Source organism: Chlorocebus sabaeus, chromosome 15 (genome assembly GCF_047675955.1).
Source record: "Chlorocebus sabaeus isolate Y175 chromosome 15, mChlSab1.0.hap1, whole genome shotgun sequence".
NCBI classification, from domain to species: Eukaryota; Metazoa; Chordata; class Mammalia; order Primates; family Cercopithecidae; genus Chlorocebus; species Chlorocebus sabaeus.
The window spans coordinates 18,571,033-18,589,402 of NC_132918.1; the positions used below are offsets into that span (position 1 = coordinate 18,571,033).

Genomic DNA, 18,370 nt, shown 5'->3' on the forward strand with positions numbered 1-18,370 from the left:
TTTATTTTCATGGTTCTGGTGATGCATGTTTTGAAAAAAAAAAAATGTGCTGGCTATGATCAGTGGAGTTGGGATAGGATGCTACGGAAACACAAAGGTGGAGTACTCATTTGCAATTAGGAAATTGAAGAAGACTTCCTCAATAAAGTGAAGATTCAATCTAGGGTAGATAGGAAGGAGAATGAGCCACTCTCTACCTGTGTGTGAGGGTCCTTGGGCAGGAGGATGAAGATAGTGGGGGGAATGTGTGAATTTTCAACAAAGATGGTTTGCTTATGTACTTTGCCAGAAATAAATGTATGTGGGTGACCTAGAAATGAAAGTATTCTGTCTTCCGGGCTAGCCTTAGGCTAGCAGCTCAAAAACCTTCTTGCTCTTCCTTAGAAAATAACAACAGTAACAGAGGTGAAGCTTATATGGCTGTTAAAACTGTTGTTTTCTCTTGCATTCATTTTAGGGAGGAGTTGAAGGAGTAGAGTATTGTATTAATCGTACTTGAGTGATTTGGATTTCACCTGGATGTTGAATTATTTTACGTAGAACAAGGATCAGCATAGTTTGTTGCCTCAAAAATGAGGGAGAAGAAGGGAAGAGGGGAGCAGAGTAGTGTGTGTGTGTGTATCTGAGGACCAGAGTGAGCCATGCCCCCAGCACTGAGTGGCCCCAAGGCTCAGCCTCCCTTGTTTTGATGCTTTTCTTGTTCCTTTCTGGTGGATATGCTTTTTATGCTTTAGGTCATTAGCTGACATTAGGCTTGGGGTCCTATCAGATTATCAGTTTTACTTTTCTAGATTTAGTGTGTTCACTAGATTTTGCCATTATTGGTTATTTCAGTAGGAAAAAAATAATTTAGTTCATCCTTTTATTTAAAAAAATGACTCAGCAACTGCAATCTGACAGGACATTTTCTCTAGTTTTCATGGAGAATTTTTTTTTAACTCTTTTATCTCCTTTTAGAAGTTTTTTCTTTTCAGAATTTAATTTTTAGTTCTTGGTTGCACCTGTATTTATTTTTTCATTCATTCATTTGTCCATTTTAGAGATGGGATCTTGCTGTGTTTCCCAGGCTGGCCTCAAACTCCTGGAGTCAAGCCATCCTTCTGCCTCAGTAGCTGGGAGTACAGACATGCAACACTGTACGAGCTTGAAACATGTATTTTAGATCTAAATTTAGATGGCATCTATATTTGCATTTTAAATCTATCTTTTAAGGAAAAATTCGTTAGGATTGGGGTACTATTACATTTTCCCTTCAAAATTCTCTTGCAATAACATCCCCCTTTGCTGCACTGCCCCCAAATTTAAAAAATAATTATTAAAAAATAAGTTATTAAAAATCCTATGTAAAGCAGAGATGACTGATTTGATATTTATTTCAAGTTAAGTAAAATATTAAAAGTTTGTTTTAAAAATGATTTTAAAAGTTTGGTGATAGAAATTTGTGATTTAGGAGCTGGATGGTAGAAGAGGGATGGAGGAGAAAGTGTCCTGAGTTTAGATGTGAGATTTTGGCCTCATCTCTAAAAGGAGAGGACTGGATCTGACTCTTAGGGGCCCTTCCTACTCAATTCATTTCTGCTTTTATAAAGTTGCCTCTTTAGAAACTGTCCTACAATGACTGTGCCTCAGGTTCCTAGTGAGCTTTAGGTCGGCTGACTCCCTGCCATTCCCTGCAAGTCTGCCTTAATCTGGATCATAACTTGGCCTGATGTTCTCTGGCGATATGAAAGACACCTCACGCTGGGCAAGTTGCTTCATGGCCCTTTCCTGATCAGCGAAGTGTGGCAGCTCAGTGTCCTTCCTGCTCGGGAGCGTGGGGATGCCTTTGCCTGCGAGTGAGCTGAGGCTGCTGATTATTCCACCTCCGGGACCTCACATCAGCCCAAACTGCCATCCCAAGGCGTATTATTCAGTCGTCTGTCAGACCCACTGAGAACTGCTGTTTCAGCCGGGAAATGAAATTTAAAATGGAAGAAACATAATGTTGTCTTCCTTTCCAGTGTTACCTTCCGTCATCTTCATAGTAGCTACTTAAAAAACAAACAAACAAAAACAAAACAAAAGACACAATAGCAACAACAAAAGCCATGTATACTAAGTTTTTTAAAAGAGCTGATATTTTATTTATTTCCACAAGAACTGCCCACTGCCTGTATTTGAAATGTAATACAGGTCACTTTTATCCTGCCTCATCTCTGGCCTTGGGCCAGTACCATAGGCTAGCTCAGCCCTAGGCTGCTGATGGAAAGAACTAGGTGTTGAGGTGTCCTTGTAACAAATTATCCACTCAAAGAGGATTTCCTGCTTCTTAAGGACTTAAAAAAAAACTACTGCAAAGTCTCTCAAAGTGCATGCTGGCAGACATGCCTCAGGGACTCCCTCAGGAATGAGGGGAATTGGGAGGCAGAGCAGACTAGAGTTGGGTGCTCAAGTCCCTGCTTGAACCAGGGGAGTTCACTTAAGGTTTTATTTGGGAAGAAGGTTGGGCTGCAAATGGAGCCACAGGGGAAGGAAGGAAGAGAGGAAGGAAGACCAGAGAGGGAGAGAGGGCTATTAATCCTTTGAGGTCCTTGGAATAGTACACCCAGGGACATGTTCATTGATAGACAGAGGTGATGAGGAATTGACAGTGAGGTATCAGAGGACAGAGTACTTTAATTGAATCTAGAAAGAGAAAGTTGTCTGAGGAGTCAAGAAGGCAAAGGGCACCCCAGACCAAGAAAACATACCATCTGAAAGGCAAGAAACAATAAAGTACATTTACAGAAGTGCAAACAGTTTGTTCTCAAGGTCCACAGAGTAAGAGCAAGTGGGAGCCTACCAAGATGGTGTGGCAGAAAGGGGGTCAGCTCTTGGAGGGCCTTGCAAGCCGTGCCCAGTGGTTTGTCTGTATCCTGTTACACATACCATTAAAATAATTTCAATGCAAATCAGCTATATAATATCAGACAGACCTTCTGTATTTGCCTACATTTCCCCTACCTTCTTTCAGTGCTTTAGTAGATGAAGCCATTATTTAAGACATGATTTATAGCCATTACTTGAAAGTCCACTGTTGGTTACGAAGCTGTTGATTCCTTTGCAAGGGTCATCATTACGGCATCACAGACTCAAAAGAGGACGCTGTTGCTACTTCTTCTTTGTGCAAGATTGACTCGTGGTTTGCAGGAAAGGTAGCATTGCTGCTCTGCAAGAAAGTTAGTGTTCCTGGTTCTGTAGCAGTGGCACTTCTCTCCCTATCAATCTTGTGAAAACTAAATTTCTACATGCTCCTTGGGATGGAAAGAGTTGGTAGTGCTGACACCCACTCACTGCCCTCTCCACCAACCACTGAGCCCAGTCCCCCTACATTTTGTAGATGGGGAAATGAGGGCCCAGACACACCTGATGGTCATGGGCAGAGCCTGGACAAGAACTGGGCCTCTGGGATTCTGGTCCAGGGCTCTTTACAAGGTAACACGCCACCCCCTCCCTTGATTTCAGGAAAGTTGAAATAAATGTGAGGGGCTGTATCTGTGAGCATATTGGATTACTGACCTACTGTCTTCTTCTTTGTGCTCTTTCCCCAGTGAGGAGGAAAAAAGGGCAGCAGAATGGGGGTCAAAAGTGGAAGGAAGCACTACCAGAATCAGAGTAAATAGATTTTTAAAGCTGAGATATGTGAGAAGAAAGAGGGCAGGCAGAATGGGCAGAAGTTAAAAGACCAGAGGAGTCGGGAAAATTAGGGTAGTAAGGGAGAGAAGTAGCAGAAAAAGGGAAAAGATTCGAGAGCATGAAGATATCGGAGCTCTCAATTACAAAACTGACCCAATAATGTTTTCTACCACAATTTTTAAAAAATTTGATCCAACTAAGCTAGCACATTTTCACGAGCTTCAACTACTGAATCTAAATCATACCAGGCCAGTCACTTTTTCTACACCACAATTATATATGCCTCCTTATCTGTTGTTAATTCATAAACATGCCACAGCATCTATGGGGTAGACCCTTACTTTTCCAGGTACTGGAAATACATTGATGAGACACGGTGCTTGCCTTTAGGAAACATATAGTTCAGTAGGGAAGACATTTAAAATTAATCAGAAGACAGGATCATACATAATTACAGCCAGCATCTGCTGACAGCTAATCTGCATATGTCACTGTCAAGTACTTTGTATACATTATCTCATATCGTTCTCACTACAATTCTGTGCATTAGGTATTATTATTTCAGTTTTTGAGATGAGGAAACTGAGGCTTGGAAGGTTGAGGGACTTGCCTAAGGTCATGCAGCTAGGTTTTGAACCCCCCTGATCTTAGAAGCTGCATTTTATTGCCGGATAGCAGCAATAACTAAAATGTATTTTGGAAACTATATATAAAATTCATGTAAAAGTAGTGAGTATGACCATCTTTGCTGTTGTCTGAGAGTCACATTTAGACATTGTGTTTTCTCAAGGAGCAAGCAAAGAGAAAATAATTCCCTTCTGAGAGTGCCCCCTTGGCGCTCCCTACTTGCTTCTGATTTTGCCACGTGGTTGCTACTTCACTGTGGTTCTAAAGGCCAAAAGTGCCCACCTTGGGGAAGCAGTCCCTAATGTTCAACACTGTCTCCTTGATCACAAATTTGGATTGATTGCTGTCTGTTTTATTTTAGGTTCCCTTTTAAATAAAGATAAATGAACAATCTCAGGTGAATTATAGCAGAATCATATCCAGTTAAAACCATTACAGGATATTTTAAGAATGAAAGAAACCAAAGTTTCTTCATCTACCAAGTGTTTTCTAACAGAGAGATATTTGTGTATTTTCCATGCAGGCCTAGCTCCCCTTCCACGTAAATCCTTCTCTCACATAAGCTCTTGTCAAATGCCTTGGAGAGGAAGTAGAACCAAATTGTTCAACATTGCATTTTTTATTTGACTTGACACCCACTGTGAAAATAAACAAAGCGACTGGGGATGTTTTACAAAATAACCACTAAGTAGACATGGTGTTTCTGTGTGTGTCTGTCTTTCTCTCTCCCCCCATTGACATAGTACAGCACTGATCCAAGCAATTTTTCTTTATGGTTGGAATTGAACGCTACTATTCGTCATCAGAACTAAATCTTTTGTTATTATTTTTCCTTTACAGGGTCGTCATGTCAAAACGGGCCAGCTTGCAGCCATTAAGGTTATGGATGTCACAGGGGTAAGTGTCTTTATCTTGCCATCTCTATAGCCATGCAGTTGCTCCTTGACTTACGACGGGGTCACATCCTGATAGGCCCATCATAAGTAGAAAATATCGTAAGTTGAAAATGCATTTAATACACATAACCTACCTATCGAACATCATAACTTAGCCTAGCCTACCTTAAACATGCTCAGAACACTTACGGTAGCCTACAGTTGGGGAGTCATCTATCACAAAGCCTATTTTATAATAAAATGTTGAATATCTCATATAATTTGTTGATTACTATATTGAAAGTGAAAAACAGAATGGTTATACAGGTACTTGAAGTATGATTTCTACCAAATGCATGTTGATTTCACATCACTGTTAGTCAAAAAAATCGTACGTTGAACCATTGTAAATGAGGGGTCATCTGTATATTTGTAATAAAGAAGTTAATCATAGAAAAAAATTGTTTTCCAGAAAAAGAATCTTCCTAAATATCTAATATCTTTACCCACTTGTGTTTAACATAAGGAAGAGTATGCAGTAGCTGACTGAAGAGATCATGGGTACATCACTCTAATTAAATGTGATACCTACACACTGCCTTATGTAGTTAGAGTGAATACTGTGTGCCAATAATTTACATAAGCACAACCACAGATATTTGCATATGAATGCAGAACAAGGATTTGAAGATATTAAATGAATAATACTGAGATTATACAGAAGAAATGAGTCTTAACTGTTTTCCCAAAGGTCTGCCTACCACTGGAGTAGACAGGAGCTTGGATGACTCTAAGATCCTAGTAGGATATTTAACATGAATATTTCCCAAAACAAAATATTACTGATCAAATAATCACAATAAACACAAATTCATATCATTATAGAACAACACTGAAACAAAATTTCTGCCTAGATAATCAAAAGCAATCTAAGAAATAGATTTTATTTTAAATACAATCTAATGTTTTCTATCCTTTTGCTAGGCTTACTTAAAATATTTTAATGCCTTTTCAAGAGTACACAGCAAAAATCAGACTTGAAAGGATTCACTGGACATCAAAGGCATGTTAATAATTTTCTGTTGTCCTGGGGATTTTTCTAAGATGTCTGTCTGCTGTACATGAAAGCTGAAAGACCAAAGTCTTCCATTCAGTCCAGAAGTTGATTATTCAATATAAATAGACATAGAATGAATGGGTCACACAAAAGCATCAAATAAGAAAAACAAATAGGAAAACTAAATAAATAAATAAATAAGAAAGACACACAGTATGTCTGTATGACAAACTTCAACCCATACCTTTTGGGCTCACTTTGTTACCTTTGATAAGTATATGTTATGTGATAGTTACCTATCATAATACACATTTCACTAATTATTGTTTACACCACACATTGTACTGACTTATGATTTATCTAAATTCCTCTTTAAGTTATATGTATTTTTAACGAGTAAAAGATTTTGTTCCTGTACATTTGTTACCATTTAGTTCAAGTACTAATTCTTTTTATTTGTCTTAAATACATTATTTAAGTTTCAGGTGTTGCAAAAGTTCAAATATTTAGTCCCAGTTAGTTTATTAATTCACCTGGCCTTTACTGAATAATAAACTGCATGTTCATTATATTAATTCGGTTTAAGAAAACTCTAAATAACAGAAGATTAAGCATAATAGAAGTGTCTTGCTCTCTCATGTTAAAGGAGCCTAAAGGTGGACAGCCCAGGGATGTATGTCAGTGATGTAGTAGAGTGAAGGATGTTTTTATCTTTCTCCTCCATCATTCTAATGCACAGCATCCACAGTTATGGTTGCTTTATGGTTCAAGATATTTACTGGATTTCCATTGATCACACTTTATGGCAGGCAGAAAAGGGAGAACAGGGGAAGCAGAAGGGTACAAATGAGCCCCTTCCAGTGAAATATTTTCTACTTCCATACAACATTACTACTTCTGCTTTCATTGCCCCTATCTAGCTGCAAGGGAAGCTAGAAAATATAGTCTTTTATTCTACTAATGTGTCTAGTTAAAAATCCAGATTCTATTAGTCAGAAATGAAGGGAGAGTGGATACTGGAATGGTCAATTATCAGGATCTGACACAAAAATTAAGATCAGATACTATCAGTCTCTACATAGAAACCCATTATAAATATATAAACATTTTACAAAGCTCCAACCACAGGACGAATCAGAATTTGTTTTGCAATTCAGCTGAAGTCATACTACTGTATTTTCCTTGGATTGAATAGGATCTCTGCATAATGACATGAGCTTGGCAGTTTAACAATTAATGGCTGTGGAAGGAGTCCAAGACATTCATGCTCTAGATTAAATTCTATTGTGTGGTTCTGAAGAACTACAGTTGAGAGTTCCACTGATGTCATTAATCTCGGTGCATAAAATGCATATTGATGCTCAAAGTATGACTCTGAACAATTTAAAGCCTCACAAGTAGAACCAGAAACTATACAAACTACTCAAGAACCACTATTGCTAGACCACCTTGCTTGGAATTAAAAGTTACAGTTATTTTTCCCAGGGTATGTATTGTCAGCGTAAGGAATGTCTGTCGGTCTTTCTAAACTGGGTTTCATTAAGCATCTAAGCCCTACAGAAGATGACTTGAGAGACTGTCTTCTCAGTTCTCCCAAGGAGAGTACAGATGTAAGGCCATTTTACATGCAAAGGAGTGTCAATCCATTACATAGAGTGGATACTTTATAGTACTTAGGCTTAATTATCTTGGGGAACTCCTATTGAGGAGGGCTAGATAGTTTCTGTGATTCAGTCACATCATTGATGATTATTTAACCACTGACTTTTAACAAAGGCAAACATGGATGCACATCAGGAAATGGTTTTCTTATTTTTGTGGTGTCTGATGTGGCATCAAGTGACGTTTGAATCACCCCCTTACACATCACAGTCAACATAAAATTTCCTCTGTGAAACTCATGTGGTGCCTTTAGAAAACAATCTATTCTATTTTGCCATGTTGTCTTTTGTGTATTACAGAATGCTGTAAAAGCTTCTTACCAATTATTATAATTGTACTCATTATGACTGCTCTGTTAAAAACTGAAATCAATTCTCAAAGGTCGTCTTTGTTAATTGTATGCTATGACCTACTACAAAGTTACTATAGTTTATTGTTATGAAACTGATAAAGCCACAAGCCTAAAATCCATATTTAAATTATTGTTTTTATTCTATATCACTTCCTTTTTTATATAAAATAGCCATTGAGAGAACTGGATATAATGCTTATATCCTTCCATTTTTAGAGCTGAAACACTTCCAAATTTGCCAACATTTGCTTCAGAATTCGTGCTTAAACTCAGAGTAGGCCTTGAAGATCTTAAGTTCATGAAATCATTATGGAAATTTCCCCCATTTTGTCACAGTCTGGGGTTTACCTCTCAGCTGGATTTTTGCACTCTAGATTGACCTATGGCATCTAGGAGGAGCTAGACCTTCCCAGGTAGTGTTTCTCAAAGTGGACCATCAGCATCAGTGGGCAGTCAGCACCCCTAAGGTACTCATGAGAAATGCAGATTCCTGGGCCTGCCACAGGATTTCTGGGGTACCCTCAAAATCTGCCTTTTCTATAAACTCTTTGGAGTGTCACACACATCAAAATGAGAGTACCACTTTTCTAGGGTCTTGTATTTACTTCTTTCTGGCCACCAAGTGTGAAGGAGCTTTTTTTTTTTTTTTTTTTGATAACCCTGTAAATAATCCCCATTTTCATTTGGATAAAAATTCCTAGTGTAAAGTAGTCCCTTTACAATGACACCCTGAGGTGCATATAAGATTTAATGAAATTAAGTCTTAATTTGTAAGCTTTTCCCTTTACAATGACTGGTTGTAATTACTCAGGACATTTGAGGTTGTAGTACCAAACCTCCACCTAAACTGAATGAAGCTGAAAAGGGAATTTACCAGCTTGTATGAATTAAAACAACAAAAACCTCAGCAGGATGCAGAGAGTCACCTAACATGATCAGGATTTTGTCTCTCTCCATCTGTGGGCTCTGCTTTCGTCCCAACAGCAGCTGCAGGCTCATGTTTTCACTACCCCATTGCCATTAGTCCCTGCAAAGGTGCCAGTCTGAGTATCAGTGGTCCAGCTTGGACCGTATCCCCATCCCTGAGCCAATTTCTGACTCTCCAGTCCACGCTGGGCTGGATGCCTGGCTCTGCAACCTACCACAGGGACTGAGTTGGAGAGAGTTGATTTCTCAAAGAAAAACCTGAGAGTTATTATAGAAAAGGGTGGAAAAGATGCTGGGTGAGCAAAAACAGGAGAATTCTATGACCATAATATCATACATTCTAGTGAGTGTGTTCAAAAGTGATTTGATCCTTAAGTAAACTGTTTCTCTAGTTACACTTTTTATATTCATATCAAAAAGAATAATAATGGTAGCTAGCACTAAATGAGTGATTACTATGTGCCAGAACTCTTTAAAATACTTTCTATATATTAATTTATTTGATCCTCTCAGCAACTAACCAAGCAGGTTCCATGATTAGCCCCATTTTAGAGATGTGAAAGCCAGACATTTTAAGTATCTTGCTCAATGTAACATGGCTGCCAAAGGAAGGAGTGAATATTTCAGCCTGAGCAGTGTAACCCCATCCTTTAAGTCTATCCTCTTAACCACATTGTTTTCAGTCTTCAATTCATGTAGTGTTTAATTTCCTGTGATTCTTTTTTCATTGATTTATTCAACAAACATTTACTAAAATCTACTTTATGATAGGCACTGGAAATTTAAAGATGAAAAAAATAGTCTTTTGCCTGTTCACAGTAACACAACCTTGCCCTAAATATTTATAAATAAAGGTTATACACTTTATAACAAGGTTGTAGAATTTGTAAATAATGTTACTTGTAAACTTTGATGGGACTGTGAGGAGACAGTCCTCACTGAGGAAGCCCAGGAGGACAATCAGGTGAGGATGTTCCGGCCAAGAATACAGCCGGTGCCAAGGCATGAGGCCGAGACGGCATGTTCTGGAAACTGCACATAGCTTAGTTTTGAGGGTAAAAGTGCCAAGAAGGGGTTGATACAAGATGAATCTAGACACGTTAGGATGGGCCAGGTTATGAAGGAATTGAATACTGTGACAAGGAGTTTACAACGTTTTTAATTTTTCAGTTTTCTCAGTAGAACACTTTGATCAAATAGTCTTGGGGAAAAACCCAATATATAAAAGAAATGTAAGGAGACTTGCTTTTCTTTTCTTTTTTTTTTTTTCAAACCAAGGGTGGGACACTGTAAGTCCTGACTCCTTTCCTCAGACTACTACTAGAGCCAATGCAAGAGCCAGAAGTTGAACAGGAGAGTAACACGGTAGGATTGCCTACTAGGAGGATCCATGCTAAGCCCTGCTTCCCTGAATTCCTATTTCTGTCTTACTGAATTTCTGTAGGTGAAGCTTCTGACCAGCCTCCATCTCTTTCTGAAGAGTAAGGAAGTGGTCTTCTCCCAGTAGTAGACTGCTTTGCCCATCATTAAAGGGTTCAGTGAATGCTTGCTGAAATTGCACAGAAAGAAAAGAAAAATCTTTTCATCTTGGGTTGTTTGGAAGAGTAAGGGGGACACATTGTTCCAAGTACATTTGGTTCTTTCATCCCAAAGGGAGGCAGTTCAGTGGCGTAATTAATAGCATGCACATGATAGTATTGTTAATAATAATAATGACAATAGGCACAGGCCAAAAAGGGGCTAATACTGATTACTTATTATGTGCCAAGCATTGTTCTTAGTACTTAACATGTATAAATTAATTTAATCCTTAAAACAACGTCCATTAGGAGAGTACTGCTGTTATATCTGTTTTACAAAGGAATTGACAGCAGAGAGCCCAAGAAACTTGCCCAAACCCCACAGATAGTAAATGGCAGGGTTGGAATTCAAGTCGAGCCAGTCGGGGCATACGCACACTCTCTACAGACATCTTATTATAGGATGAGAAATGGGAGAGTATTGCCAGAGCATGGCCTTCAGATTCAGAGAGAGCTGGGCTTATGTTCCACTCATCTCCTTACTGATTGTGACCTTGGGCAAATCTTAACTTTTCTGAGCCACAGTTTTCTTATTGGTTAATGTTGCAAGCTTGTTTTGGGACTTAAATGGGATATAATATCTTGTACCTGACACATAATAGGTCCTCAATACATCATTTTAATGGTTAGTGCCAGTAAGGTACATTGAATCACTGAATAAGACAGGCAATAGGAATGAAAAGATTTTAGTGTGCATTAAAATCTTGTAGTTGTGTATTTTGATGACAGCCTGATCTGTGAACTGCATGCCAACTTGTGTTAGTTAATTGCTGATATGGATAAATAGTTTGCATTCACCCTATCTTTACCACCTCAGTTACAGAGTTGTGAGCCTTACCCTGAATAGTATGTAGCTGAAAAAATGGCTTACTAGAGCAGGATCCAGGAAAGAAAGTGAAGCTAGATTCCAGAGGCTGAAGGCTGAAATCACAAGATTTAATTCATTCATTTACTTGAGAATGAATGAATGCACCGTGCTATGGAGTCATCCAGTGAACAAGACAGACACGGGCACTATCTTCTGGAATCTTATATTTCAGTACAAGACATTTAGTGGTTAAACAATAGCAGTCACAATTCTGATTAGCTTCCAAGCAGTATACAGAGTATGAAGAGAGAATTTAAGAAGAAACTGACCTAGCTGAGTGGCCAATAAATGACTTCTGAGAAAGTGATAGCTGTGTGAGATCCACAGGATGAGTAGACTTTGGTTAGCCAAGTGAAGGGGTAGGGGAGGTGCACCTCCAGCCTGGGGAGCTTGACCTTCAGGTGATGTCAGCAAAGCTTGGGGATTCCCATCTGAGGCGCCTTTGCCACAGAGACCCTCTGGACAGTTCTTTGGGACTTTTACTTTGGAGCCATTTATGTAGGTGTCTTTAGCAGACAGAACAGTCTGATCAAGCACATGGTCAAAACTTTTAACAGAGAAAAGATAAACAAATGGCTTTTTTGTCTTCATAATACCCTCCACCTTTTGTGCTATTTTCAGTGCTTCAATTCTGTATGCTATACAGCATGTAGAACTTGGAAAGCTTCTAGGGTTCTAAAAATGAACAACTGAGCTGCCCACTCCATGCACACTTTAGCATCTGTCCTCTTCTTGCATACAGATTAGACCCCTTTTGGTGGCTTATGTGTGCCTGGGTCTCTGCACATGTTCATGCATGCTGTGTGTATGGCCTGGGTATTGGGCTTCTCATATGTGTATGCTCACATGTTAGATACATTGCTTAAGAGCAAAAAAATAGGCCTGGGGGCTACTGTCTATACCTCCAAACTAATAAACGTGAGCAATAGTTTTTAAAAATATTTTTTACATCATAATAGTTTGTATTCACTGTTCCTTTTACTTGTGTACCTCAAAGCATTTGATCAAAATTATAATTAATTCCTTTAGCCCCCTAGTGGGGTGGAGATGCCTGTAGATGAGAAAATTGGCACACAGAAACTGGGGTGCTTGGAATCACTGACTGGGCTGTTCAAAGCCTGATTTCCAACCAAGTTCCCAAGCAGTAGAATATAAGGTCTCCTTCTGCAGGTCCATCCTTTCCTTTATGCTGTCAACACTTCCCACCTCATATTTATTCCCCTCTTTTGACTTTACCGGGTCCTCTCTTGTTGAGCTCTGTTTTTCTTCTTTGACTTGACTTCCTCATCAGTATTTTGGATTTCTGTTTAATGACTTGGGCAGTTCAGCTTTTATTTTTATTTATTTTTTGTTATACTTTAAGTTCTGGGGTACATGTGCAGAACATGCAGGTTTGTTACATAAGTATACACGTGCCATGGTGGTTCGCTGCACCCATCAACCCGTCATCTACATTAGGGGTTTCTCCTAATGCTCTCTCTCCCCTTGCCCCCCACCCCCTGACAGGCCCCATTGTGTGATATTCTCCTCCCTGTGTCCATTAGTTCTCATTGTTCAACTCCCACTTATGAGTGAGAACATGCAGTGTTTGGTTTTCTGTTCCTGTGTTAGTTTGCTGAGAGTGATGGTTTCCAGCTTCATCCATGTCCTTGCAAAGGACATGAACTCATCTTTTTTATGGCCGTGTAGTATTCCATGGTGTATATGTGCCACATTTTCTTAATCCAGTCTATCACTGATGAGCATTTGAGTTGGTTCCAAGTTTTTGCTATTGTAAACAGTGCCACAATAAACATATGTGTGCATGTGTCTTTACAGTAGAATGATTTATAATCTTTTGGGTATATACCCAGTAATGGGATTGCTGGGTCAAATGGTATTTCTAGTTCTAGATCCTTGAGGAATTGCCACACTGCCTTCCACAATGGTCAAACTAATTTACACTCCCACCAACAGTGTAAAAGCATTCCTGTTTCTCCACATCCTCTGCAGCATCTATCGTTTCCTGACTTTTTAATGATTGCCATTCTAACTGGTGTGAGATGGTATCTCATTGTGGTTTTGATGTGCATTTCTCTAATGACCAGTGATGATGAACATTTATTCATATGTCTGTTGGTTGCATAAATGTCTTCTTTTGAGAAGTGTCTGTTCATATCCTTCACCCACTTTTATTTTTCCTTCATTAAAAGTTCTTTCTCATTTGAAACCTGCTGACTTTAATAAGCTTTCAAGACCAGGGACAGGAACTGTGCATTACCCATCTTTGCACCCCATGCAGAGCGTGCTAAGGTCGAACCTGGCACTGGCACCTAGTAGGTGCTACATTATGTATTATGTATGTGTATTATATGTATATCATTATATATAAAATGATATATATGGCATTACATATAATATATATAATGTAATAATAATAATATATAATTTAGTAATGGGTTTGCTGGGTTGAGTAAATCATTCTTCACTGATTATATGAATATATATAACATACATAATATATAGTATATATTTTATAATTATATATTTTATGTATTATATATTATATATAATATACATGTAATGGTATACATATAATACACATATAATATATAATGCATATATAGTATATAGAATGTAAAAATATATGTGAAGTATAATGCATATTTATGTAAAAATAAATATAAAAACAATATTAAGATTAGAAAGCCAGGTGAAGGAAAAGCAGATTGAAATTACAGGCCACAGAGAACTTGCTGTTTATTTTTCCCAATAACCAAAGGCAAAAGGGGGGACATTATAAATTACACTGTTTATACTATCAGGAAAAAAAAAAAATACTCATTCCAATTCCTGTGGGCTGTTACCTGAATTGTAAGTCTAGGATCCTTGAAGATGTAAGCCACACCATTTATGGTAGACTTTAGCCACATGAATGACATTATTGCAAGGTTTACAACTTGTTTACTTCTGGGTTACTTGAGTTTGGGTCTTTTTGTTAATTCGTGGTTTTCTCGGGAGTCATGCCTCAGTGCAGGCTTGGATATGAGAAGGATGTACATCAGCCTTTTGTTATCTACTCCACTTCATTGTAAGAGAAAGCAGGTCTTAGCCTACTGTCAAAGAAAAGCCCTGCACAATGTCAGTCTTGTGGAATATCCTAGTTTTGACACTTCATGGCTCTCAGACCCTGGACATATTGCTTGACCTGCTCTATTCTACATCTATAAATGTGGATAATGCCACTTCTCTCACAAAGTTAGTGTGAGATGTAAATATATTAATCATTATTTATAAAGGGTTTCAGAACAATATGTAGAACACGGTATTCAGTGCATGTTGTTGTTGTTATTACCAGGTCTTTTGCAGACAATTTTTATTTTTCTCTTTATGACACCAAGAGCCTCCAAAGTAGACAACATGCTACCCCCTCTCCAGCCACATGAACTTGACAAACACTTTCTCTGCCAGGAAAATGTTTCTGTCCCCATCACTACATCACATTTTCTCTTTTTCTCTTCCCAACTGGGTAACTTTCACCTAGCCTTAAGAACTCAGGTCAAACGTAGGTTTCTTGCTGTTAATTAGATCAGCTACCAGATACTTCTCATGGTAGTAATTTTGCGTATAACTGTCATTCTTTGATTCATATCTGTGTCTTCCACTAAACTGTAGTAAGCTTCATTGTGGCAGAACTTGAATCTGTTATGCCTATTGTAGTATGTTTATATTATTGGCATTTAGCATTATGACTAGAATATAGTAGGCACTTAGTAAATAATTCTTTTTTGTTCTTTACGGTTTTTTTTTTTCACCTGTTATTTTAGATTCAGGAGGTACATGTGCAGGTTTGACACTTGGGTATGTTGTGTGATGTTGAGGTTTGCGACAAATGACTCTGCCACCCAGGTACTGACCATAGTACCCAACAGTCAGTTTTAAATCTTGTCCACCTCCCTCCCCACTCTAGTAGTCCCCAGTGTCTATTGTTCTCATCTTTATGACCATCCGTACCCAGTGCTTAGCCCCCATTCACAAGTGAGAACATGAAGGATTTGGTTTTCTGTTTTTGCATTAATTTGCTTAGGATAATAGCCTGTAGCTCAACCATGTTACTGAAAAGGACATGATTCCATTCATTTTTGTGGCTGCATAGTATTGCATGGTGTATGCATACCATATTTTCTTTACCCAGTCCACCATTGATGGGCACGAAGGTTGATTCCATGTCTTTGCTATTGTGAATAGTGCTGCAGTGAACATGTGAGTGCAAGTAGTTTTTTGGCAGAACGATTTGTTTTCTTTTGGATATATACCTAGTAATGGGTTTGCTGGGTTGAGTAAATCATTCTTGAATGAATTACTTTAACTTAGAGTTAACATATACAGCAAATTCAGGTGCTGCCTGCGGAATGTCCTGGTAAAGTCCTGTCAATGCTACAATGCAGAGATAGGGACTTAGACAACTCGTTGGACCACTCTGGGTCTGTTTCCTTAAATCTATTAGATGTAATAGATTTATTACATCTAATTATTTATTGCAATCTATTGTAATTATCTTTTACAATCTAATTTATTACAATCTGTTAGATGTAACAGATTTAAGGAAACAGACCCAAAGGTGCGTAACTTGACCCTGAGATAATTTTAGGTGATTTACATGCTTAATTCTCATTTCATTTTAAATATATTTTAACGTATAATAAACTGTGATTTAAAAAGCAGACCTCAAACTGTATGTTATACACCAACTTTGAACACACTGGAAAAATGCCAGCTTCTTAATTTGTGCTGCTAGGTTACCCTATTCATGTGCAGAGTGGCATTGATTGTGAAGATCCTACTAAAACTTCCAGGCATGCTCTTAACTATTTCAACTATTTATCTTAGAAAATGAAGATTTTTCTCCATCCTATAGAACTGAAAGAAAAATGAAAATTAATAAGATATTGGAGCTGATGTGTAGCTTTAAATTTCTTTCTAATTTTGTATTCACACTTCTTTGTTGTCATTGACTAATTGTATAAGTAGATATTACATAGTTAAATGTTTACTGATTTTAAAAATTTAGTTTTTGTCAGCTATATATTTGCATCCTGAAAAAAAACTTATATTGCAGGGAGGGATTTCACTATTTCAAATTATTTTAGAAGCTTTTTTAAAACCACATTCTAGATCACAGTGACGATCCCTTCGAATTCTCGTAGCCTGTGGTCCTTTAATGATAAATTGTCTCCTACTTTTTGCCACATTCAGTCAATGCTGAAGGTGAGAATGACAGATAACACAAACACCTGCTTAATGGCAACAGCTGCTGTGAAAGCCGTGCAGATGAGCGGGAGCAGAGATGGTTCTAGCTAGTGTTCACCCATCTATGGGATGGTGGCATTTATGAATCTGTACACCTCATACTTCTCTCTAGACTTCATCCTGACCAGTCTCTTGGACTTGCTGTAGGAATTGCATAGTTTTATTCCTGTGCCACAGATTGAGAGTTAAATGTTAGGCAGACTTTATTACAGAGCATATAACTAATAATACATTTTGTATTCCATTTTTAAATCCTAGCATATCATAGGTACTTAAAGTGTATTCTGCAGTGTAATCAATCTGCAACTTAAAATCCCTTCTTTATTCCTCGAAATCAATCATAAGCAAATATTATTGTATGCTAACAAGCTCCTTTAATTGGAAGACCAAAGTCAGGGTTCTCTTCCACCCTGGCTTAAGATGCTCTTAAACTCTTCTGATTAACAGCTTTGGTTTTGGTCACCATGGATAATTGCCCTTCGTTTGACTCGTGGTTTTCTGTATCAAATTATGAATACTGGCTTTGGAGTCAGACAAATCTGGTCTTGAATCTGAGGTTTAACGTTTAAAATATGAGTGAACTTGGGAAAGTTACTTAACTTCTCTGAGACTCATTTTACTCATTTGTAAGATAGGATCCAGCTTCATACCTGTTCTGAGTGCTCAGTAAGATAGTTCATACATAGCTGCTGGTACACAGTAAACATGACATGAGGGTTTGGCTTTGGCTATATTTTATGACCACATGGTGACATCATGTTGCCATCAGAGGTGGTCAGTGGCTTGAAAGCATTAACTGGAATTATCTATTTCCTTGGGTTTGAAAACTGCGTATCTTCCCATGGTTTCTCATCTTCTGGAAGGCCGATCCCGGTTTCTCACATGGGGGCTGAAGGGTTCTCTGGCAAGCTGTAGGAGAGGGCCAGTCTCAAGGCACAAGTGCTTTTCGGGCCTCTGCTGCATCCCATTTGCTAATGTCCTCTTGACCAAAGCAAGTCATGTGGCCAAGCCCAGGTTCAAGGAGAAGAGAAATGGACTCCACCTCTTGATGCAGGTAGGACACATATCATGGCCATTTTCTTTTTCAGTCTACCACAAACACTAAGCAGTAAGTAGATCCTATGATCTTGAGAAATAATATTATCTTATTTATATTAATACTAAAGCTACATTTAAGTAAGCACTTAATCATTTCTAAGCCCTGAGAAGTGGCTTACATAGGTATTCTTATTCCTATTTATAGCTGAAAATGACTGACATTTGGCGAGTTGAAATGCCATGGCTGAGGTTAACATAATGAATATGACTGGATATGGAAGTCTTCTGCTTTAAGTAATGCTTCTTCCTACAGTACCGGACTTGGCTTATTGAAGTTGCTCTTTTAAATGTGTGATAATTTGGTACCACAGCTTTATTTTTCATTATTGCCAGTGGTCATTAGTTTATCAGAGGGCTTGATCCTTGTGCTTAATACTTAAG

The 18,370-nt window shown here is 38.2% G+C and overlaps 1 protein-coding gene across 6 annotated transcripts in view; it reads left to right on the forward strand.

Annotated features, from left to right (window-relative positions):
- The window catches only part of TNIK (TRAF2 and NCK interacting kinase), a 395,124-nt gene that overhangs the window by 223,035 nt on the left and 153,719 nt on the right, over nt 1–18,370 (forward strand). For all 6 annotated transcript variants that reach the window (XM_007972103.3, XM_007972104.3, XM_007972105.3 and 3 more), the window contains one exon: nt 5,122–5,178. In XM_007972103.3, coding sequence (XP_007970294.1) covers nt 5,122–5,178 — 57 coding nt within the window. The remainder of the gene's footprint in view (nt 1–5,121; nt 5,179–18,370) is intronic.